The sequence below is a fragment of the Microtus ochrogaster genome, chromosome 8 (assembly GCF_000317375.1).
Source record: "Microtus ochrogaster isolate Prairie Vole_2 chromosome 8, MicOch1.0, whole genome shotgun sequence".
In the NCBI taxonomy this organism is placed as follows: Eukaryota; Metazoa; Chordata; class Mammalia; order Rodentia; family Cricetidae; genus Microtus; species Microtus ochrogaster.
The window spans coordinates 12,250,610-12,274,670 of NC_022015.1; the positions used below are offsets into that span (position 1 = coordinate 12,250,610).

Genomic DNA, 24,061 nt, shown 5'->3' on the forward strand with positions numbered 1-24,061 from the left:
AGAGAGAGAGAGAGAGAGAGAGAGAGAGAGAGAGACAAACACCCCCAGTGTCTCTCTCCTTACTCATCACCAGAGAAACCCAGACGATGCAGCCAGTCACTTACCCTCTTCAGCCACGAGAAATGCTTGTAAACATCAATGTCCCCATCCATGCTGGGTACCCATGTCAGCAGTTAGAGTCCTTGGTTGAGAAAAAGCCCTTTATTCTGGCTGGAGCTCAAGCCTTCTCCTCCTCCCTGCCTCTGCCCCCTCCCCCGCAGGAACAGCAAGCAGTGTTCCAGTTTCCCCACTTCCCTGGCCTGTGTCCTATAGCCTTTCTTTCCCTAAACAGGCTCAGATACACAAGACTCAGACTTGACGGTGCTGCTCCAGGGTCCTCCCCCACCGCCCCCACAGAAGGCAGGCAGGCAGGCAGGCACAAAGACACATGGACACACACAGACCAAGACTGACTTCAGAGTCCTTCAGAGCAATCAAACCTCATCAAAAGGGAAGGCAGGAGTTGTAAACACACATACACTTGAATGCATACACTCACTCACACATGGGCAATGGGAACCTTCTCAGTGATAATACCAGAGCCTGCCAGAGGGAAACAGTCCGGAAGAAAATGCCTTGTCTGGCTTCTCCTTTCTGGTGTGGCTGGAACTCATTACCGAGAGCCCCCGATTTCCTGTCTCTGCTTCACTCCGCATTTACCCACAGGCTCCCAGCTGCTCTCAGTTTATTTGGGACTAGGGAGACAACTAAAAATAAGCGCTACTCCCAGAGGAGCCTGTGCACACACACACACACACACACACACACACACACACACACACACACACACACACACCTACCCCTCTCACAGATGGGCCATGGGCTGTGGCCCAACGGAAGCCTGGGTTTCCAAAAAGGACAGATTTAAAACCAGCTCCTGTGCCAATTCTGGGCTCAGAGGTAAGCCAGGTCTAGGTAGGCTGCCTGCTGTCCTTGGCGCTGCTGGCACTATCCAGAGATCAACTGCTAGAACCTTGAGACCTTTACTACTGGCTCCCTCAGGGAGTACAGCTCTGGGCTGTGAGCCACTACCACTGGGTTCCCTGGAGGCCACCCCAGGGCTTATTGCTTCTGTTCGGTCTCAGGACTGCTTCCTGGCTATCTTCACCTGTGGAGGACTACTTTACAAAGCAGGGAGATGAAGGGTGCACTTTCATGTGACGTGGGAGTGGCTCCAGGTAAGAAGGAGCCCTGGAAAGCTTGGAGGAGAAGGGGAACTATGTAGCTCATTGGTGGGCTATATCAGGGACGCCTCCAGTACTCCTCGGATGCTATCATCCCTCCTCTCCTCATACTTTGAAAGCCCCCCCTCCCCCCAAACAGCTTTTCTCCCCGGCCCAACCCTTACTGTGTGGCCTTTGGCTATGACGATTATGGAAGTGATCTTTGATGTGGGTGCAGTGGGAATGGCGGTTACATGCAAAGACTCTGCACTCAGCTGTCTGCTGTGAATGACTTACAGATGCACATCATGTGACTTCTGGGCCTTTCTGTGTCTTTCCTGGAAATCCCAGCAGGATCCACTGGGTGTCAACAGCCCCCTCAACGTGGCATCAATGTTCACCACAGCCCACGAGCAATGCCAGAAAAATAGGGCACAAATAAGGATGGCAGCATAGTCACAGATCAGAGGCCACGGAGGAGGGCTCGAGCAGGCAGCTGGCATGAAGGGAGGAGTAGATTCCTGCAGACACACCCAGAGCAGAGGCCAGAAGGAAAAAAAGCAGCTTACTGCCCTGCTATGAGCTCCGGACTGTGCCTCCCCCTGGCCTAGTTCCATGTGCTCTAGGACCCAATGCTGTTTTCCCTGCCCGGACCTCAGGGCAATGTGAAAAGAGTGCAGGAGATGGAGGGCTTGTCCAAAAAATATTTATTGTCTAGGAACCTGAGAAAGTCAAATGAAGAAACTCATTCAGTAAGCAAACACCAAGACAAATGAAATGTACTCCCTGCCCTGAGCAGATCATTCTTTCACAGTGAGCAATAAAGGTGTGCAGAGTCTGGGGAGCTGATTTGGAGGCAGAGTCGCACTCCCTGAGGTGAGGATAAGGGAAACTCACCCTTTCAACAGAGGAAGGAGCTCAGTGCCTGCCTTTACTTCTGCTAGAAGAGTGGGGAATGAAGTGGTCTGAAGCTACTTCTCATCAAACTACTGGCCTAAGCCCAGGAGAGGTGGCTCAGATGAATCAGGGTGGAAAGCATCCCCTGACAACCAACTCCTCCTCAGCATCTTCCTGGTACATCCCAAGTCCTCCATTGCTGGATAGAGATTTCCTCCCCAGACGCTAGGGAATTTCAGCCCACAGTAAATAGCACCTGACGGTGGATAAGGCTCTACTGCACCAGGCTGTGGAAGTGCACCTTATTTCTGACTCATTTAACATTCATGCCCAACATGATTCTTGCTACACAGAAGAGATTTATGCATTCTCGGAATGAAAGTGCAAGGCTCAAATACTGAGACAAGCAAAGACTAATATTCTACTTAAGAGAAAACAAGGGTTTAATGACCTGTTTGCCTAAAAGAGGCCAAACCAGAGCCAATATTAACTCCACTTGTGGGTGATGGACTAGGGCAGGAGCAAAGAGGAGGAGAGAGGGAGAAGAGAAGGAGAGCTAAATTCTTGCCACTTTGCCATGCCCTCAAGCAGCAGTTCTTGCCTGAGGCTTCACCTGCTTTGCTACAAACACCAAAGCATGTTCTCCTTCATTGTACTTATTTCACTTCAAACCCCAAATTCACAAGATAACACTCCAAAGAATCTGGAACCGAGATGTGCATGTGGCTGGCAAGAGGAACAGGGATGGGCATGAGTGAGATGCATGAGCACAAGAACTTTAGGCATCTACAACTTGAGGACCACCCAGGAGTTTGGTCAGAGCTCCCTCAAAGTACTGCAGGTGAATCCCAGCTGTGCCATACCCAACGGCCATCCTGGTCAAGAGTACAATGAATAGGACAAGCCCATAAATACATTCTGACAAACAGTACTGACTCCTGCCAGCTACCAGGAGCAACAGGGCAGATCTATGCACCAACCCACCATTTGCATCCTGAACAGGGATGGGCTATGGTGACAGCTGTAAGGACATCTGGGCCATGGTGACAGCTGTAAGTCAGACACAGACTGTGCCCAAACATACAGGGACCTGAGCTGTGACAAGAGGGTAAGAAGCGGAATGGGTGAACTCAGGGGAGAAATCTTGCCTACAGGCTTGCATTATGGCCACCACTACCACCCACCCATGTCCCTAGAATGCACAAGCTTGGAGAACCCATCTCCACTGTGGGTCAGGACAAGAGACAAACACTAAATATTTGAAGCCCAGAGGGCCACGCACCCTTCAATTCTTGACTGCTATTTTTACCATGAAAGTGGTTATAACTAATGCTAAACCAACAAGCATGACTGAGTTTTGGTAAAACTTTATTTATGGAAGCAGAAATTTGATTTTTTTAAATCATTTCCACATCATAAAATATTCTTTTGAGTTTTCTTCAGTTTTTTAAATGTGAAAATCATTTTTAGCTGATCCCAGGGCATAACAAACAGGCAATAGGCCAAATACAGACCAGGGTTCACAAACCTCTGGGTTAGGACTAAGCTTCTCCATCTTGGTTGGAGAGGCTTGTATTGAAAGGACAAACTGAGCAGCAGGGTAGGGATGGAGCCTGTATTTAATTGCACATCACTAACAAGTTGCCAGGGAGACACTCACATGGCTGGTCCCAGGACCACACCTGGAGTAATATAAAATAAGAAGCCACTTCCAGAAGTTTCTCAAAGAACTTAGGACTGGGAGACCGAATTCTTGTGGCTAGCCTGCCAGCCACAGCAGTGCTGAGGGGGCAGAAGGCTCTGGGCAGTGTATGTGACAGGCTTTCTTTGCAGGTTGAGGGTAAGTGGATGCTTAGACCTCAAGTCATGCTAACCTGGCAACATCCTCTACAACGTCCCCTGGGCCTGAAGCAGGAAATTCAGAGGGCAAGATTTATTTGCCATTTCACCAGTGTTTGTACATTCTTGGCCATGTATAAACACTGGTTTCTGGGGACTGAAACAGTCTCTTTTGGTCAGGTCCTGAAAGGATCCAGATTGCTAGAATTTACTTGCTTAGGGAGGAGGAGGTGGGGGAGCAATAAAAATCCAGGGAGAAAAAAGTAAAACTGTTAAATCTGCAATAACTGAGAGTCCCTCAAATATGGGCTATTGTGCCAGGAAAATTGTGTTCATAATCCCCCAGGGCACAAGGAGTGTTTCTAGGGCAGCGCTAACAGACACCACGTGGCCCGGGAAATGCCTCCTGGAATGTGGAGAGCCAACCTCCTGTGACCAGGAGAGAGGAGCAAGGGTCAAGGAGCCCTGAGAGGTTTTCTTGCTACTAACAAGGGAAAAGTCCAATCTATGGTCCCGGGCCCAGGACTAGGCAGGATCTATCTCTCCTTCTCCAGCCCCATAATAATGGAGCCTTCCCTGCCAGCTGTTTGTCCACTGGTTTCTAAGGAAAATAAGAAAAGACTCTTGCTTCCAGGTGACCCAGAAAAATCAGAAAACAAAAATCCAGACCATTTTCTCTTATAAAACCTACGATCTGACCCCTAGTCCTCAGCCTTTAGACAGTCTAGCTTTTGTCCCTGACTACCACCTACTGGTTTCCTGAAGTACTGCGCTTGGGTAAAGCACCACCACTGCACCCTATGCCTGCCCAGGGCCCGCTGAGGGGTTGGGGGTAGGAGTAGACTGAGCCTACCTACTTCGAGAGCTCACTCAACTGCACACTGCACCTGCCATAGGAGAGGTGTGAGACACACACTGGAAGTTACCTTATGAACAATGAGCCTTTCTTGCTCTACAAAACTAAGTTCTCCCCAAGCTCTGTGTGTCTGTCTGTCTGTCTGTACACACACACACACACACACACACACACACACACTGAAAGTTGGCCCCAAGGTTCCTGCATTCTAAGCATACACTTTACTGTTAAGCTATAAGCCACTGAATGGCATCCCCATATTCTCTTTTTAAAACCCAGGAGAAAAGGTTTCCCTACAGATTCCCTGCCTGTAGCTTTGTACAATTAGAATGTTCAATATAAACATTTTGGTCCTACTGGAGAACGGTGACAGAGAAATGAATCACGTGGCAAGAAGAACCCAGGCTCATGTTTTATAACCCGTGAAACAGCTTTCTCGCTTACCTTTCCTGAGCCGCCTCTAGCTTTCCACTGTGGAAAACAGACTTTTCTTCTGTGAAGAATTGCAAACTGCATGTGACAGGGGGAGCTCAAGGCTTTGTGTGAGGGGCTGGAACTGCAGAAGCCACCAAGTAACAAGGTGTCTGGGAGCTGATACGAGAGGAGGTCAGGCCCTCTCCAAGGCCTGATCTCTTTCTTTGCGGAGAGACTAATTCAAAAGCTATGTACGGGAGCCTGCATTGACTAGTTAGGATTTCAGAGGTGCACACATACCCTACACGGGGCCTCCCAGCAATCACAGCAGAGGCTGCCCACGCAAGCAGAGGCTACCCACATGAGACAGGTTTCTGCACTGTTCTTGAGATTCTGACCTCACTTGAGGCTCCCGAAACTGTCTCCACTTTGGAAACTAAGAGTGGTGGATCAAAGGAGGCCTTTTGCTCCAACCCCCAGAATAAAACCCTGTATCAAATGCTTAACCAGGGGGGCTGGGGATGCAGCTCAGCTGGCAGAATGTTCACCTGGCATACATGAAACCCTGGCATTCCCAACACCACATAACCCTGGAATGGTGGCACAGGCCTAAACCCCAGCATTAGAGAGGTAGAAGCTCTAAGATCAAGATGCTAAGCTAATTCTCAGCTGTGCAGGCTAGCTTGCTCGGCCAGGTCCAACAGATACAGAAACTAAGTTGACATTTCTAAGAGAAAACCGAGTCTCAGCGGACATAGGACTGTCCTTTTAAACTTCCTACCTCCTCTATCTGCCTTGGTTCAGCTTGCTGTCACGTGCCTAGGTTCACTGACCTAGGATACTTGCTACACTGCAAAGGAAAGCTTGGGCTCCTGGGGTGGTGTTTGGGGGTGTGCATGTATTCCAGTTCCGAAGAGAACAGCAGTGCCTTAGAGTCTCTGCCAACTACTGGCCCACAGCCTGTAACCTGGTGCTGCCTTGACTTGCCCTCACCTTGCTTTTTGCTATTGTTGGGCTTCCCTGCCCCTTCTCTGACTTCATCTTGAACTTTAGCCAAGGATCTCCTTGGCCCATATCCACAGTATCAAACAACAGGATGTACCAGCTGCTGACAGATGAGGGGTGTGTATACCAGAATGTTGTTAGAGAAACACCCATAGTTATTCCATCTGGAGACTGCTGGCTCTAGGGTTCATATCAGCTCTTCACTAGCAAATGGGTCTGCTCTGCTAGTTGAATGCTTGACTCTGGAGAGCTAACCTCTTTAGAAGACTACACACACAGCCAAGCTGACCACATCAGCAAAATTTTACTCAGCCAGCCACACAGGTATGAAGAAAAAGATAAGCCCCTTGCAGACCACACAAAAGCTCTCTTAAGGCCCAGTCAAAAGTTGTAGGAGCAGTCCTAGTAGTACCAACCCTTTCTTGCCTGTGGTACACATCAAGCCTCTAAGGAGCATCTCCTTTCTTCACTTCAAAACTGTCTGGTGAGGTTCAGGAGCTTTCACAGGCCCACGCCCCTGAGAGGCATCAACCTGTGGCTCAAACTACCAATGGGGATCCTGGCTGCATCTTCCGTGAGCACTGATCCCAGCTTCACCACTGTCCACCAAACATAAAGGACTACAGTCCTGTCTCCTGAAGGTAACATTTCTGTTGCCTACAGGATGGATGGAAGCATCTCCCTGAATCCTTTCTGCAGGTGACCTCAGCATGCCTGGGACTCCAAGAAATTCCTTGTAAATCAGCCTTCTACAAGTAGGTCCAGAATTCAAATATGGACTCCAAGGAAATCCAAAGCTCCTGCTCCTTATTTCACTGAGACCCCAGAGACAAATCCCAGTCAGAGAGCTCTACGCATGCCCTTCCAGGCCTGGAGCCCACATCCCAACCCACTCATTGCCAAGGGTCTAGGACAGAGCTCTAGAAACTTACAGCTGAGCTCTGAGTAATCTGTGGCAGATCTGTTGCTCTTGGAGGTAATCCTGGCAGTGTCTGGCCAGCAAGGTTTCTGCGGGCCATGTTGCTACAGCTGGGTCTCGGCTCTGGCCAAGACCCAGCAGAAGAGGACAAGCCCTACACTCAAACACACCCAGCTGTCCATTCTGATACAGCAGGAGCAGGAATGAGCTCTCATCTAAGACATAAAGGAAGGGCAGGCCTAGTTCCAGTCAATTTGTCCTCCTCTTAACCAGCAGCCATTCCCTCACTCCCAACTCTGCACTCTAGCAGGTCCCTTTAACTTAGGGATCCTATGGTATCCAGAGAGCTAACAACCCTGAAGAACAGCAGTAGGGGCCACAGCCCTTCCTCTCTGGCCAGAGTTCACTGATTCTCTAGCAAGGGTCATTTGACACAACAATAGCTAATCTACAGCTCTGTTGACGTTTAACATTTGGACCAGGATGTGGCTTGCGGAGTAAAAGCACTTTTGGTGCAAACCTCATGACCTGAGTTCAGACTCCCAAAAACCATGGAAAGGCCAGATGCAGTGTGCATCTGTAATCACAGCACATCTAAGGAGAGATGGGGAGGCAGAAGAAAAAGGAGAACCCCTTGTTAGCTCATGGGAGAGAATCCAGCCAAGAAAGATCTTACCCTAAGAACAAGACAGACGGTGAAGACCAGCACTCAAGGCTGCTCCCTGACCGCCACGTACATGCTACAGCACACACGCACTCTCACACATGCACATGCCTACACGCACTCACAAAGAGATAGAACTGCTTTAACTTTTACAATTCTATTTCATTGGCGCTTAGTATTTTTATGTCCCTAGAGGACATAGCCCCAAAGTTAATTAGCAGGTCAGCGAGATTCTTTGGGGATTTGAGGTTTTGTTTGGTAGTTTTAATGGAGGAAGGTGCTGGGGATATAGCTCAGTTGGTGAAGTGCTTGCTAGTATGTACCAGGTCCTGGGTTCAATACCCAATATCACCTAAAACTAGGTGTAGTGGTACACACCTATCATAAGAACCTGTGTCAAAAATAAAATATAAAAAGGAAAGACAGAAAAAACTTGTTGGTTAATTAGAAGAGTAAACATGCGTGTATGTGCGTGTTTCTTGCCACAGACATTTTGGTATGTCTGTCTAGGGGCCATTCTTTCCTTCACTCTTTTCCTTTCTGACAGCATCCATCCCTGCAAGCCAGGCCTCAGCTCACCTTGGACTACTTATTATAACAAACTGAAGTCAATGGAGGGTGAATTTCTCTTGTCTGAAATGCTCGGGACTGGCAGTATTTAGTTGTTTGTGATTTTGCTTTTTTAAAGGGAGATTTTATTATTATTTACACAGAATTTACTGGCTAAGCATCCCTAATCAAGAAAAGTCAAATAAAATTTCAAAAACCCTGAAATCCAAAATGTAACACCATTTAAACCTTTGGATTTCTTGATGAGGACTACCCAATTTGCTCTTGGTCGAATGCCCTATTATTCTTACTCAGCTTCCCCTGATGCTTCAGTAGCATGTTGGCCACTGGACCAATGGGAAGTCTGCTGGAGAGATTCAGAAAAACATCTCTTCCCTCAATCAAAAATAAATAATAGACATATTGTCCAGAAGAAACTGATCAACTCTGAACAGAGTTGTATAGCTGTGTCTATGTGAATATATGGTGCCTGAACTCCATCAGCCATGGATAGAGGATACACAAAAGGAAAATCCAGCCTTGAGGGATGGTGGGGCAGAAGATGGGAGGAGCCAGAGCTTTTGAAGTCATTTTTGGCCAATGATTTCCAATGGGTATGCCCAGCCTCTCTACACACTTTTCTAGTGCTCTAAACCCTACTGTTGACACTGCTTTGTTGGAGAAGGTACAAAAGATAGTGATGTTATCAGACAGAGCTCAACCATGTCAGGCTAATGTTCCAACAAAACAGGAGCTCTGAGGTACGTGACAGAGCCAGTCTGTCTGCAGGAGAAAATTGTGCTAACACACACGATGTGCAGCCTGTGTTGAGCAGGAGGCACAGGTCAGTCTTGCCTTGTCCCTCTACCTCTCTCATTCCAACTCCCTTTCTAACCTACCTAAGCGTCTTAAACACACCAGACACAGACACAGACACACACACACACACAACCTGGGTGTGATGGCACACACCTTTAGTCCCAGTTTTCAGGAGGCAGAACAGGCATACTTCTATGAGTTCAAGGGCAGTATGGCCTATATCACAAGTTCCAGGCCAGCGAGGGTTACATAGACCCTGTCTAAACAAAAAGGGGTCTCAGTGACTAAAGCAATACTTTTTAAACTTTAATGAATCCCTTTAAGATAGTTTAGTGCCTGATCTAAAGTTAATGTTTTTCACAAGCTCCTAGCCAAATAGACCAGTATTTGTGAGACAAAAATTTGTATGTCAAGTTTTCCAGCAGAAAGAGCAATCTAATGCACTTGGGGAACTGCCCACTGCTCTGAATTTGGGGGCTGTGCAAGGAAGACCGAGTTTGGAATGTGTGCAGAGCCAGAGTGTAAACTGACTTAAGGTCGGTCAGATCTGAAAACAGACAGGTCATTTCTGCTCAGAATCAAACCCTTAACATGCAGCTCTAGTTTCTGGGAATGTTTATGTGAACTTCTGACCCCTGAAAAGTACACCATTCATATGTGGCTAATGGGCATAATTACTCTAGAAGATTTATGAACACAATAGCTTTTAGGGAAATCTGCCTTAAACAGTGGATTCCACAATCACTGCAAATGATCAGCCCCTAAAAACTGTGCAAATCTGAAAACACAAGCTATTTCTCCAAGGAACACATCAGCTGCATTCTGAAAAAATTATTTTTAATGTATTTCCCCAAAATATCTTAAAAGTTAGATCAACTTTTTTCATGCCACACATTAAAAACTGATGCATTAGAGTGAACTGTCACCTAAAAGTCAAACCATGAACCTCCTGGAGGGGGAAGGGATGCCTGGTTACTTGAAGTGAGGTTAAGTCAGGCCTTTGTAGGGCTACGAGGAAGAGAAGAGAAACAGTTACGAATGAGAGAGTCAACTAAAATCTTCTAAAACCCTATGGTTTAAAAAGCATGACATTTAAAAAATATATGTCCAAAAAATAAAATAAAATAAGGTAACACAAACACACCTATAGAAAATGAACTCAAGATAGGAACATACGGCAGAACAACCCCACCCAAGGGGTTAAGGAGATAGCAAGGTTGCGTGGGAAGAAAATTTAGAACTCCCTTCAAGCTTATTCTTTCTAATTATACATCTGACACCTTACTTAGACATTAGTTAAATAATTCATGTGATCATGTATATGTAGATTTTTTTCATACAGGGTATGAGATTAAAAGCTTAGAAACTGTAGAAAATACTAATAACCTAATAAAAAGTTTAGCCTTCTCACTAAAGAAAGAAATGTACAAAAACAGCAGTAAAACATTTTCCCTTGCGTAACTGCTAAAGCCATATTTTAATCTTGGTGATTACTTCTGATCTCAGGATAACATGGAATAGACTCTTTTTAAACTTGGCCAGAGAAAATAAAGACAACAAAATTCTTCTGAAAAGATATTTGGAAAAATGTGTCAAAGGCTTAAAATTATTAACATTCTTGGATTATGGTTGTCAGGTTTAGCCAACTGCTCAGGGCATATCCGATCATCGCTATTCATTGCTTATTTAAAATCAAATTTCACTAGATAGTCTATATTTTAAATGATGACCCCATTTGATCTCTGCAATTATATTGCTAGAAAATTCTAGAGGCAGAAATGTTTAGTTACTCAGCAATGCTTTCTCATATGGCGAAAGACTTAAAATAATTTAAAAGTCAATATTAGAAAGACTGTCACATAAATGACAGTACGGTCACATAAGATGACCAAGGGGCACTTCTGTTCAGTGTAAACTGCACAGTGAAGAAGAAAGACAAACTGCTGAACTATGGAGAGACAAGACTCCTATTCAGAAAGAACTGTCAGTCACTCTCCTGGCTACGTGATGGAAGGTTCTAGACAAAGCAGAAAGGGAGGCAGCAAAAAAACCAGGCCCTGGAGACTCATATAAGAATTCAGAGAACAATAGAAATACAATATAAATGTATTTATAAGGACTCCTATTATTACACTGGGCCTACCTGAACAGCCCAAGCTGGACTCCCTACTTTTAAGATTACTTTATTTGAAACTGTTCTTACTTCCCTTCACATTTAAGGTCATAAACATATTCACAGGTTCTGGCCATTGTTGCAAAGGCATCTTTGGGAGACCATTATGCTGCCTACTACAGGTACATGACACGGGTACCAGGCAGACAGCTTGAGACAGTTGAGAATATTGAACAACACAAATAATGATGATAATGAGGAACTGCTCAGTGTTGAGGAAGGCATGGGGTGAGAGGCACTGACAGATCCCTCGAGAACAGAAAGGAGGCTAGGACATCTGGGATGGAGGCTGGTTAACCATAAATGACATGATTTATGAATAAGAAGGTCTCAACTTCCACAATCAACCTTTACCGCTCAGCCTTACACACATTTTCCAATTCTGATCAGCTCTGCAGGGCTCTTGCATTAAAAGACGGTGCCTCAGCTCTTTCCAATGGCTACATCCCAGTTGACTTCAATGAGCTAGCACCTTAGCTTACCTACTCCTAGATATTATGAATTCTCCACAGGATGACCTGCCCATCTCCCTAGGAAAGCAGCTGGATACATTCTATTGCTACTTAGCTATGCCCCACAATTCCTTTATCTGGCCACAGACCCACACTTACCAAGCTGTCCTCAAACCATTCCTTTATGTAGGCCACCGTTGGGCCGGGGATCTGGCTCAGCAGGGCTTCTCTCTCCTGAGGAAGGGCCAACATCTCCAGCGCCAGTCTCAGGTCCTCAATGAGATGGAGCACTGGTATGGAGTTCATGCAGGAGGATGGAGGTGACAGCCCAGGCTCACAGTTGCCATCACTAATATCTGTGACTGTTTTAGTGCCTGAAACAAAAAAGAGGAAGAGACTTTGTAAGAAGAGTGGATGTTACAGTCCGTGAACTTATCAAGAGCAAAGACAGTGAGGAGTGGAGGAGAAGGGCTGGAGGATCACTCCTGCTTCACCATGGAAACACAGCAGCAGCATCTTTGCTCTCACCTGGAATGGTAGAAGAGAAACCCATCATGCGGGTACAGCCCAATAAGCCTGACATACAAAACTTGCACATGAAGACACCTGATAAAGCACAGTCAGCCCTCACCAGTGCCCAAAATAAATGAGACCCAATTCTTCGCCATTTATAAACATATTGGTTTTAAGTCAGTGTTGACTGCACAGACGGCCACTCCGAGCTCCTCCCAGTCACTATGGGCATTGCGCTCCCTGCCATGGCCTGGTCACTGCTATTACTAGAACACTATGGAAGTGACTGTACTAATGCTGGGTCTGGGGCTTAAGAGGATTGACAGCTCCTGCTCTTCCTCTCCAATGCCAATCATCTAACAAAGGCCGCCTGCCCTGCAGAAAAGACAGCCCCAACTGCCAGCAGCCATCTCGATATGGTAGCAGACTTGTAAATGAAGCCATTCCAGATGACATATACCACACGACTATGAAATTATAAAGAAACAAACGGTAGAGTTGATTGGAGTTAGTTGGGTTAGTTGAGCACAGTTATGCCCAAGGATTACTATACTCATTCTGGTGATGGAGTATAGCAAAGCAGAATCTTTCTGGATGCTCTAATCTGGACATTGCTGTATTAAAACTGTACTAGTTCCTATGCATAGCCATTGCCCATTTCCCCATGACAGATTGCATGGATGCTGAGTTCAGAGTCTACACCAGGCATAGCTGAGTTCCCAGCACCCACTGGACACTGAAATGCAACGTACTCAAATGTCTGTACACATACTCAAGTAGATAGCTAAAGAGACAGAAATCAGTGCCTGGATTTCCTCAGAGATCTGGGATGCTGGGTCCATTCCTTCTAATTTAGTATGTCTAAAATAGGGAGGGCTGTTTGTGTCTTTCTACACCCTATCATTCAACTACAGAAAAGCCCAAACTGACCTCACGGAGTCTCACAAAGGAATTCTGGATTTTCAGCTGTAAGAAATATTTTGTAAAATGTAGTTTAAAGTATGAATTTTTTTTAGGGCATTTGGATTATAAAGGCAATAGGGTAAGCTATCTAAAGTTAGGACTACCCTGGAAAATGGAAGCTGGTGGGCCACTGTGGGTCTGGCATCTAACTCCTGGTCCCCTTTACGCTTTTAGAAGCCACCATGTCCTTGCCAAGCAGTTTGGGAAGGAAAAATCCACACAGAAGGAAACAATTACCACAGAATTTGATTGCCAGTTTGCCTTCTGAAAATGTATGACAGAGGGAATCGCAGGTCACAATTCACAAACAAGTCAGGCTCTGGGGAGCTAGGAAGCAGTACAAGTACCCATGCTCTGGTGTGTGCGCAGCCCTATTTGGCTCCTACACATCCAATTTAGAACTGATTGGGAATTGCGCAAGCCAAACCTCAGGGAAGAAAACGACTAGAAACTCAACAAGCCCTCCAGTCCCCACACAATTGCTCAGCAATCATTCCTCTGCGCTCTGAATGCATAACCTTTTCCTGTTTTTAAATCGTGTGTGTGTGTGTGTGTGTGTGTGTGTGTGTGTGTGTGTGTGTGTGTGTGCGCCACATGGTATGAGTATAGCAGTCAGGATAACTTTGGTGTGCTGGTTTTCTCCTTCCACTGTGGGTTCCAGGAATTGAGCTCAGAACACTGGGCTTGCAGGGCAGTGCTTTTATGCAGGGAGCCATCTGCGTGCCACACAGTCTAACTGCAGAATGTTTCATACAGGTGAAGTATACACTGAGCTGAGCTGAAAGAGACAGAAGATACAGAGGTGTTTTGCTAACTTTACATGATAATCCGGCTGCTGTGTATTGAATACCACACACAAAAATAAACCTTAGAGAGATGAGTATTGTATATAAATTTTAAAGTATAAGAATATAAAGGACTAGATGAAAATTGGGTTAGATTAAGATCTGATAGGCACAAGAGTGACTGAGCAAAATATAACAAAACACTGCACACTTACTATATAATTAACTTCTGCTACATAAAAACAAGTCTGAAAACACTACTTATAATGATTATAATAAAATATTAATAGATCCTTCATACAGAGACACCATATGAATCAGTTAAGAAAAAGTCCTAATTCGCTCCTCACACACAAAACAGCCACTCTGAGACATCTACAAAAATGCAAATAGAAAACTAAAATATAGAAATAAAATATTTTCTAAATAGTTCATGGAACATTTAAAAAGGGGAGTTCAGCCGGGCGGTGGTGGCACATGCCTTTAATCCCAGCACTCGGGAGGCAGAGGCAGGTGGATCTCTGTGAGTTCTAGGCCAGCCTAGTCTACAAGAGCTACTGCCAGGACAGGCTCCAAAGCTACAAAGAAACACTGTCTCGAAAAACTAAAAAAAAAAAAAAAAAAAAAGGGGGGGGGGTTCAGTTGTTCACTATTTGGTGAAATGATCAAAGTTGAAAATGCAATGATCAGTGTTGACAAGCACACACCGAGAATACTCAGAGCCTGTGCAGAGACATAAATATTGGCCCAATTCTTTGCATAAGCAGTTTGGCAAGATACTGTAAAACTGTTCATACTTTTCAACTAGCAATTCTAATTTTATAAATCTCACCTGAGGAAATACAACCAGATGCTCTTTAAAGAAAAACACACAAGAATGATCTCAATAGTGTGCTAATTCATCAACTAGGTAGTGTTTAATTCCAGAATATTCAAAAGCATAATTCACATAGACATATATACATATACATATATATATATATATGAAATGACTGTCCAAAGAACCAGAAGTATGAGGCCATATACAAATTTATAAAATATATAATTAAATGGGTGAAGAGATGGCTCAGTATTAAAAGTACTGGCTGCTCTCCCAGTGGACCTGGTTCAATCCCCAACACTCAACCCACCCACAACCATCTATAACTCCAGTCCTGGGAATCTAATTCCCTCTCCTGACCTCCATGGGCACAGCATGCATACGGTACACAGAGGTACATACAGGCAAAACATGATAACACATAAGAGATAATAAAAAAATTCTAAAGAAACTATAATTACTATGTATGGATGTTTAAACATATATACAAAGATAGAATGTTTTTTAAATGTTGGCAATGACTTTCAGAGGTGAGAGATTGCTACCTGGCATTTAGACAGGTTTAAACATGCTAAATCCATATTGGATATTATGCAATGCCAGCACAAGAGATTGGGGGGGGGGTAGTGTATGTATACACAAATGCAGGTGTGCTCATATGTCGACATACAACGTATGTTCATCTATTGCTCTTCACATCACCTTCTGCGCTCACCACTTCAACCTGACTGGCCAGTGAGCTCTGGCATCCAGCTACCCACCCCCACCCCCTATCCAGCACTGCAGTTACAGGTGCATGCATCACACCTGGCTTTTACACAGGTGCTGGAGATTGGACCTCAAGTCTTCATAATTACCCACCATGCATTTGCACACTAAGCCATCTCCTCAGCCCTCCAGCCCTTCTTTAAACAGGTTTGATGTGAGTGGATACAGACACATTCTCTCCCTGAACCCTGATGACCTTTTTTTTTTTCACTCGGGAATTGTACAAATGAAGAACTGATATATTTTCAAGCAATCTCAGAGACCTGTGGCTGGGTCACATGATCTGCTGGAAGCATGAAAAGCCTAAGGGACTCTCCCGGCAAGTGGGCAGATACAAACCACCAGGAGTCCCCCTCACCCACAACGAACAGAGACAGAAAAGCTGAAACAGCTCCCCAACTCGGAGCCATTCTTGGGGACTGAGGGAAAAAAAAAAAAAACCACTGGAAGGTGAAACAAGTTCAAACTGACTCTAGAGCAGCTCTTAGCAAAGACCCAGACAGAGGAAGGAGCTGGGATTGGGGCTGGGGGCCTTGTGAGGGGAAAAGTTAAGCTGAGTGAATGTCTGTAGGGGCAGTAGCCATACATACTATCTGTTTCATTCAGGGGCTCTGAGAAAATTCACCCATGGCAGAGAAATGTGGAGCCCCAGGCATGTCTGTAGAGCCACACGTACCCACAAACTGTGAGAAATGCAAACTAGAGGTCTCTGCATACCACAAGTGCAGAACAAATGCCTACTAGGCATTCTTTCCTAAGAATCTCCAAGCAGAAGCCAGTACGCAGCACACATGATGGTCAGAGTGTTGCTAAACACTGCCAAAGGCACAGTCTCCCAGAGGGCTCACCTCCCCATGACACACATTGTCCCTGCAGATGATCAGCTCCTACACAAAATTACACTACAGCAAATAAGAGAATGTGTGTCTTAATCCTGAGGTCAAGAGAATAAGGCAAGAGATTAACACTGAATATGCCTGTATATGGCAAGGGATTTCCTCCTAAATTATTCCTCAGAAAAAGGTGATTCAACTTATATTCAAGTGCTAAAAACAATTCCTCTCTCTGGGAGCACAGTATTCCATTATCTTAAACAACAATGTACTGTTTAGGAAATGTAAGTCAGCACAAAGGTTGTAACTTTGAGGCTTACAGAATTCTTAGGGGGAGTTTTGCCATAGGTCCCACTTGAGAGAACTGAATTGATCTCAGATGTGATCTAGGATAATGAAAAGGTAACCAGCATTCTGAAATAAAGCCAAAGTAGAAACTCTTGCATTAGAAAGGTCACTCAACCAATGCTTGTTTCTGATGACTATAGAGGCTACCTTAGAATTCTTACTCTAAGAAAGAAAACCAAAACTTAATTTGGATAAAGTAATTTTATTAAATTTAATGTTCAAATACTTGTTGAGGATAAGACAACAAAGAAGTATAGAATTTTTTAATGTCATAAAAGTGTTATGTTAAATATTCTACTTCTATTAATTAATTTTTTCCAGCCCAATCAGTTTCCCCTCCCTCCACCCGTCCACCCGTTCTCCATTCTCTTTAGAAAAAGTCAGGTCTCCCATGCACATCAGCCAACCAGACTAAGCTCTTTCTCTCCTACTGAGGCTGGACAGGCAACTCAGTAGGAGGAAAGAGTCCTGAAAGCAGGTAACAGAGTCAGAGACAGCCCCTGTGCCCACTGTTAGGAGTCCCACAAGAAGACCCAGCTACACAACTGTAACATATGTGCAGAGGGGTTAGGTGAGTCCCATGTAGGCTCTCTGGTTAGTGGTTCAGCCTCTGTGAGCTACTATGAGCCCAGGTTAGTTGTTTCTGTTAGTTGTCAAGGTGTCCTTGGCCCCTTTGGTTCCTACAATCCTTCCTACCCATCTTCTGCAGGATTCCCCAAATCTACCTAATATTTGACTCTGGGTCTCTGTATCTATTTCCATCAGTTTCTAGGTGAAGCCTCTCTGTTGACAAAGACCTATGAGTATAGCAGAATATCATTAGGAATAATTTCATTGCTTTTGCTCATGTTAGGTATTATCCTAGGTCACGGAGCTATCCGGACTCTGGGTCCTGGTCCTCAGGGCAGTGTCAGGAGTGGGTTTGCTCTCATGGTGTGGGTATCAAGCTGGACCAATCACTCGTTGGCCACTCCCATAATTTCTGCACCACCTTTACAACAGCATACCTTGAAGCAAGACAAATTGTAGGGTAGAGGCTTGAGGCCAGGCTGGAGTCCCAGTCCCTTCACTGGAAATTTTGTTTGGTTACAGGGGATGGCTGTTTCAGGCTCTGTATCCCCTCTCCCCCTCACTGCTAAGAGTCTTAACTAGGGTCATCCTCATAGATTCCTGGGAGTTTCCATTGCACTAGGGTTCTAGCTCATGGGAGATGCCCCTGACTCCAGTTATCTTTCCCAGTACAACTCTCTCCTCCTATCCTCCCACACCGGATTTCTCCTGTTTTCAATCCCCCCCCCATCCAGACCCTTCTCTTCCATCCACTTGTAATGCCTATTCTATTCCTCTACACAGTAAGGGATTAGTATGTCCCCCTTCGAGTTCTCATTGCTCCTTGATCTGTTGATTTAGCATGGTTATAGTTTACTTTATGACTAATACTCACCTATAAGTGAGTACATACTGTTTATCTTTCTGGGTTTGGGAGGCTTCACTCAGGATTATCTCTTCTAGTTCTATCCATTTGCCTGCAAATTTCATGATGATATTGTTTATAACAGCTGAGTAATACTCCATTGTGTAAATGGACCACATTTTCTTCATTCATTCTTTGGTTGATGGACATATTGTTTCCAGTTTCTGCCTATTACAAATAAAACTGCTATGAACATAGTTGTATGGTAAAGTATCTTTTGGGTATATGCTCAGGAATGGAATAGCTGGATCTTGAGGTAAGTCAATTCCCAACTTTCAGAGAAACTGGTATTGATTTCCAAAAAGCCTGTACAAGTTTGCACAATGGAGGAGTGTCCTCCCTTGCTCCACATTCTTACCAGCATGAGCTGTCACTTGTGGTTTTGATCTTAGCCATTCTGACAGCTGTAAGATGGAATCTCAGAGTCATTTTGATTTGCATTTCCTGATAGCTAGGAATGTTGATCATTTCCTTACGTGCTTCTCAGTCATTTGAGATTCCTCTGTTGAGAATTCTCTGTTTAGATGTGTACCCCATTTTTAATTCGATTATTTGGTTTGTTGATGTCTAGTTTTGTGAGTTCTTTACATATTTTGGAAACCAGTTTTGTGTCACAAATGAGGTTGGTGAAGAACTTTACCCATTCTGTAGGCTGCCATTTTGTCCTTTTGACTGCGTCCTTTGCCTTAAAGAAGCTTTTAAGTTTCATGAGGTCCCATTTATTAATTTTTGATCTTAGTGTCTACACTGCTGGTATCCTGTACAAGAAGTCTGTGCCAATGCTTTCAATGCTACTTACCACTTTCTCTTCTATCAGGTATCTATTTGCATTCTTCAACATTTGTGGCAGCCAGTTAGACTAGCACCATTTGTGGAAGATGCTTTCTTTTTTCCATTGTATATTTCTGGCTTCTTTATCAAAAATCACATGTTCATAGGTATGTGGATTTATGTCTGAGTCTTTTATTTGGTTCTACTGATCAATGTTTCTATTTTTTTTCTAATACCACATGGTTTTTATATTACTATTGCTCTGTAGTACAGCTTGGAATCAGAAATGGTGATGCCTCTGAAGTACTGCAGGGGATTGTTTTAGCTATCCTGGGGTTTTGTTCATTTTTCCATATCAAGTTGAATATTGTTCTTTCAAGGTTTGTAAACAACTGTGTTGGAATTTTGATGGGACTTGCATTGAACCTGTAGATTGCTATTGGTGAAACAACCCCTATTACTTTGTTAATCCTGCCAATCCATGAGAATAGGAGATCTTTCCGTCTTCTGCCTTCTTATTCAGTTTCTCTTTTCCAAGACTTGAAGTTCTTGCCATACAGGTCTTTCATTTGCTTGGTTAGTTACCCCAAGATATTTTATATTATTTTTCACTATGGTGAAGAGTGTTGCTTTCCTAATTTCTTTCTCAGTCCACTTATCATTTGTATATAGGAGGGCTACTGATTTGTTTGTTTGTTTGTTTGTTTTAGTTTTGGGGTTTTTTGTTTGTTTTTTGGTATCCAACTACTTTGCTAGTGGTGTTTATCAGTTATAGGAGTTCCATGGTAGAATTTTAAGAGCCACTTATGTATACTATCATATCATCTGCAAACAGCAATACCTTGACTTCTTCCCTTCCAATTTGTATCCCCTTGATCTCTTTTAGTTGCCTTATTGCTCTATCTAATACACAACCAATGTTGGTTTCTAATAACTAGAGAGGCTATCTGGGTACTTTTATTTTAAGAACCAAAGCCCAAACTTAATATAGATATAGTAATTTTATTTAATTTATTTAGTTTAATGTTCAACTACCTGTTGGATAAGACAAAATGAATTATAGAATTTTGTTAATAGTGTTTAATGATGAAATTTTTTAGTATATATTACCTTTATACAGTAATGGATGCTATGGTATTTTCACACATGTATATATGTAAACACATGCATTTTTGGGTGTAGGGGGTATAACTGTGTGTACCATACATCAGAACAGGTACTTCGATCCAACTTCTAAAAACAGCCACAATAAAAAAAATTATCATTAACTCTGTAACAAACCAAAAATCCTATAGCAAACCAAAAAATATCAATAATCCTATAAAGAAACTGTATTACTATCCTAGTCTTGAGAGAAAAGATTAAGCCAAATGCTTTCACAGTTAATTCTACCACACATTTCAGAACAGCCTAACGGACTGTTTAGTATAGAAAAGAGGAAACTCACTTTGTAAGGACAGAGTACCCCGACAGGTTTTAGGGAAAATGGTGACCTGTGCCTCCTCACACAGTCCAGAACTATGTACCTCAGACATCGTGATTACTACCAAAGAAAATTACAGGCCATCTCACTTGGTAAGCTCAGATACATAAATCCTATGTAAAAATGATGAAAAACAAATCACATAATGTACAAAGATGAGAATCAAGCCCATCTCTCTTGGGAAACGATAACCAAGCAGGCACAACCAGGCATAAATTGATGACAGACCAGAGTTTGAAAAAGTGTGTGAAGACCAATGTCTCCCCTCACTGGAGAACATTTTATTAAATTACACACATACAGAACACTTTCCCAAAAGGGACCATATATACTAAGCCATAAGGGAGGTCCCAGCAGAAAACCAAGAACTCACAGAGAGTTCATATGGTTTGAAGGTTTCCCCAAAGCTCATCCTAGGACTGCATATGGCTCAGGTGGTCAAGTGCTACCAAGCCCTAGATTTGATCCCCAGCACTAATTCTGGTAGCACATGCTTGTAATCCCAGGACTCCAGGTGTGGAGGTAAAAGGGTCCTTAGCTATACTGAGAGTTCAAGGCCAACCTGGGCTACAGGTGTTACTATCTACAAAATAAACAAACATGTAAACCTAATCCTAACACTTTAACACTGAAATGTGGGATCCTGGGGAGCTAACTAGAAGCCAGATGTGGTGTCACACACCTGGAATCCAATACTTAGGAAGCTGCGGCAAGAGAATCATAAACTGGAGATTAGCCTGGGAAACTGAGGCCTTGTCTCCAAAAAAAGGTAAAGAGGAAGGAAAAAAAGAAGAAAGGGGAAGGGGTAACAGAGAGGAAGGGAACCTTAAAGGAAAAAAAAAAGGGAGAAGAGAAAGAAAATGAAAAAAGGAAAAGCAAAGGAAAGAGAACATGAAATGATAAAGGGAAGGAAGGGAGAACCAGAAAGAGGCAATCAAATGTGGGAGGGCTCCGCCTTCAAGAATGGATTGATGACTTTCACGGAAATGGGTCAGCTATGTTGGGGGTAGGTCTCTAATAAAAGCGGGAGCTCTGCCCCCATTTCTTTTCTCTCTCAGGCTATGTTCTTCTGTCTTCTACCACGGGATGACACCAGCCCTTATCAGATGTTACATACTTGATACTGGAATTTTCTGCTTGTGTTTAGAATGGTGAGACATTTCTTTACATTATAAACTGCCCAGTCTCAAATGTTCTGCTATAGTAGAATAAAACGAACTAAAACGTACTTCCTGTTTACATGCTTCCACAGGAGAGTAAGAAAGATTTCCCTACTGCCACATGGATGGTCTCTCCGCTTCCTTCTTTCAGTCGATCCCCCCACCCCAAACACACACAAAGAATAGTTCTCTGAATAAAGAGTTAAGGGAATTTAGTATTTCTCTCCACAGTTACCCATCTCCTGAATGCTGGCTCCTTCCCTGAGGAAATCTTTCTGAGACCCTCTGCAGAGTGACGTCTGCAGCCTGAGACCAAGTTTATTTGCTGTGTTTTTGAGATGGAGTGTGGTCTGTTTACGACCCTAATCATAGCCTCGGATCAAGCCAGCTTCTCAAGTCTGTAATTCAGCAGAGCTAACGTTTTCATATGAACAGTTCACCCCACCCAAGCCTGTGTCTACATCCTAGTTCCTGGCTCCAATCAATGTGTCACGTCACACGGACCCAGACTTTACAGGTGCAATTGAGGGAAACAAGGAGATGCTTGGAGAATTGTGATTAGCCATCCGTTGGTCTAAAGGAAGAGAAAGGGACCATGAGTAAAGAATGCCACAGAACTCTGACGGACATTGGGCAGACATACAAAGCAAGCTACAAGAGAAAAACAAACATAGATACAAAGGCACATGCACACACACACACCCCTCTCAAAGCAGTGGCACTGACGGGAGCCTTTGGAGCTCAGAACCTCTGTGGTAAAAGCAACTAGGTCAGTGTCTGTCCTATAAGTCACTGCCAAATCCTCCGTGGGCTATAGCCTGAGCTATTTTGTTTTACGATTTTTATTTGTAATTTTTATATGTACATAGGTACATTTCTCCGGGTTAGGCTTTATGCATGCAAATGCAGTGCCTTCAGAGGCCAGAAGGGGGCAGGAGATCCCTAGGACGCTGTTAGTGTGCCATGGGTGATGGGAACTAAAGTCAGGTCCACTGTGAGGGCAGTGAATACTGCTGAGCCATCATTTCAGCATCCTCAGGAACAAGCCTTAGTGGCCCACTTGAGAGAAGTGGACACATGTTGTGGGCTGAGCGAGAATGAGAATAAGCGGAAGACCTCTGTATAAAGCCAGGATGCACAAGGTTATTTATAACCTCAGCCAATCAATTTTAAAACCAGTCTTAAAACTTGGGTTTGGAACCAGAATAAGAACACACAAATAATTCAGTTCTTAGGCAAAATATCAATAACTTAAGAGGCCAAAGCCCCTCATCTAAGGGCTGAGGCAATGCTCAGTTGCAGAGTGCTTGCCCAGCATGCATGACACCCTGGCTTTAATCCCTAGCACCACACAGAAACAGATAACTAAAAATCCCACCATCTAGGAGTTCTCAAGCATTGCTGAGGTCCAGAAGACAAAAAATAATCACCAAGAACAGAGAAAATGCAGATAACCATACTCACAAGCTAATGTAACTGGAAAACAACTAAAAAAAAAACATGTGTGCCCATGAGTGCACATGGAACGTTAGTGACCAGTGGCAGTGGACTGGTGGCAGTGGAGAGTAGGCCATCCACCTGAGAGCATCTGTAAACTTCACTGAGGAAGTGCTGCAAGCCACTGCAACCAAATGCAAGGGAGAAATCAACTTAAAATACATATGATTGTTTCTGTTTGAAAGTGAGATTCTGAAAGAGAAGATACATCTAAGAAAGTACGAAAATGAATAGCTATCAAAAAATTGATAGAAAAACATAGCACATAGTGCAGAGATATAACTATGTGCATACGTAACTATTCACAGAATAACATACACAACCAAGCACAGACATTATATGGCAACTGATTAATAAAACCAAAAGTAGCTAATTCAGAGTAGTAACAAAAAGATTACCTCTGGCAAGACTGATCCAAATATAAATGCACAGATGGTATCTAGAATAAAAACAGAGCCTAGAAATACCGCTCAGTCAGTAAAGCACTTGCTGCCCAAGCATGAGGACCTGAATCCGAGCCTCCACACAAATAAAAGCCATGTGTGGAAGCATGCACGTGTGTTCACAACACAGGGAGTCAGAGATAGGAGAATCCCTGGGGCTTGCTGGCCCCTGACTCTTGCCATCTCAAAAAGCAAGGTGGAGGCTAAGGATGTGGCACAGCTGGTAAAATGCTGGTCATGCAAGAATGAGGACCTGAGTTTGGATGCTCAGTACACACATAAAGAGCCAGGCACGGTGGTCACTCCTACAATCCCAGGATTTGGAACCTATAAGGTTGCTACCCTGCTAGTCCAGTCAACTGGAGCTCCAGGCTTAGTGCCTCACAAATTAACCTGGAGAGCAACAGAAGACAA

General features: G+C 44.0%; 1 protein-coding gene across 2 annotated transcripts in view; it reads right to left on the reverse strand.

Annotated features, from left to right (window-relative positions):
- Ppfibp2 (PPFIA binding protein 2) overlaps positions 1-24,061 on the reverse strand; it is a 154,053-nt gene that overhangs the window by 82,055 nt on the left and 47,937 nt on the right. For both annotated transcript variants that reach the window (XM_026781536.1, XM_026781537.1), the window contains exon 3: positions 11,949-12,163. In XM_026781536.1, the coding sequence (XP_026637337.1) occupies positions 11,949-12,163 (215 nt within the window). The remainder of the gene's footprint in view (positions 1-11,948; positions 12,164-24,061) is intronic.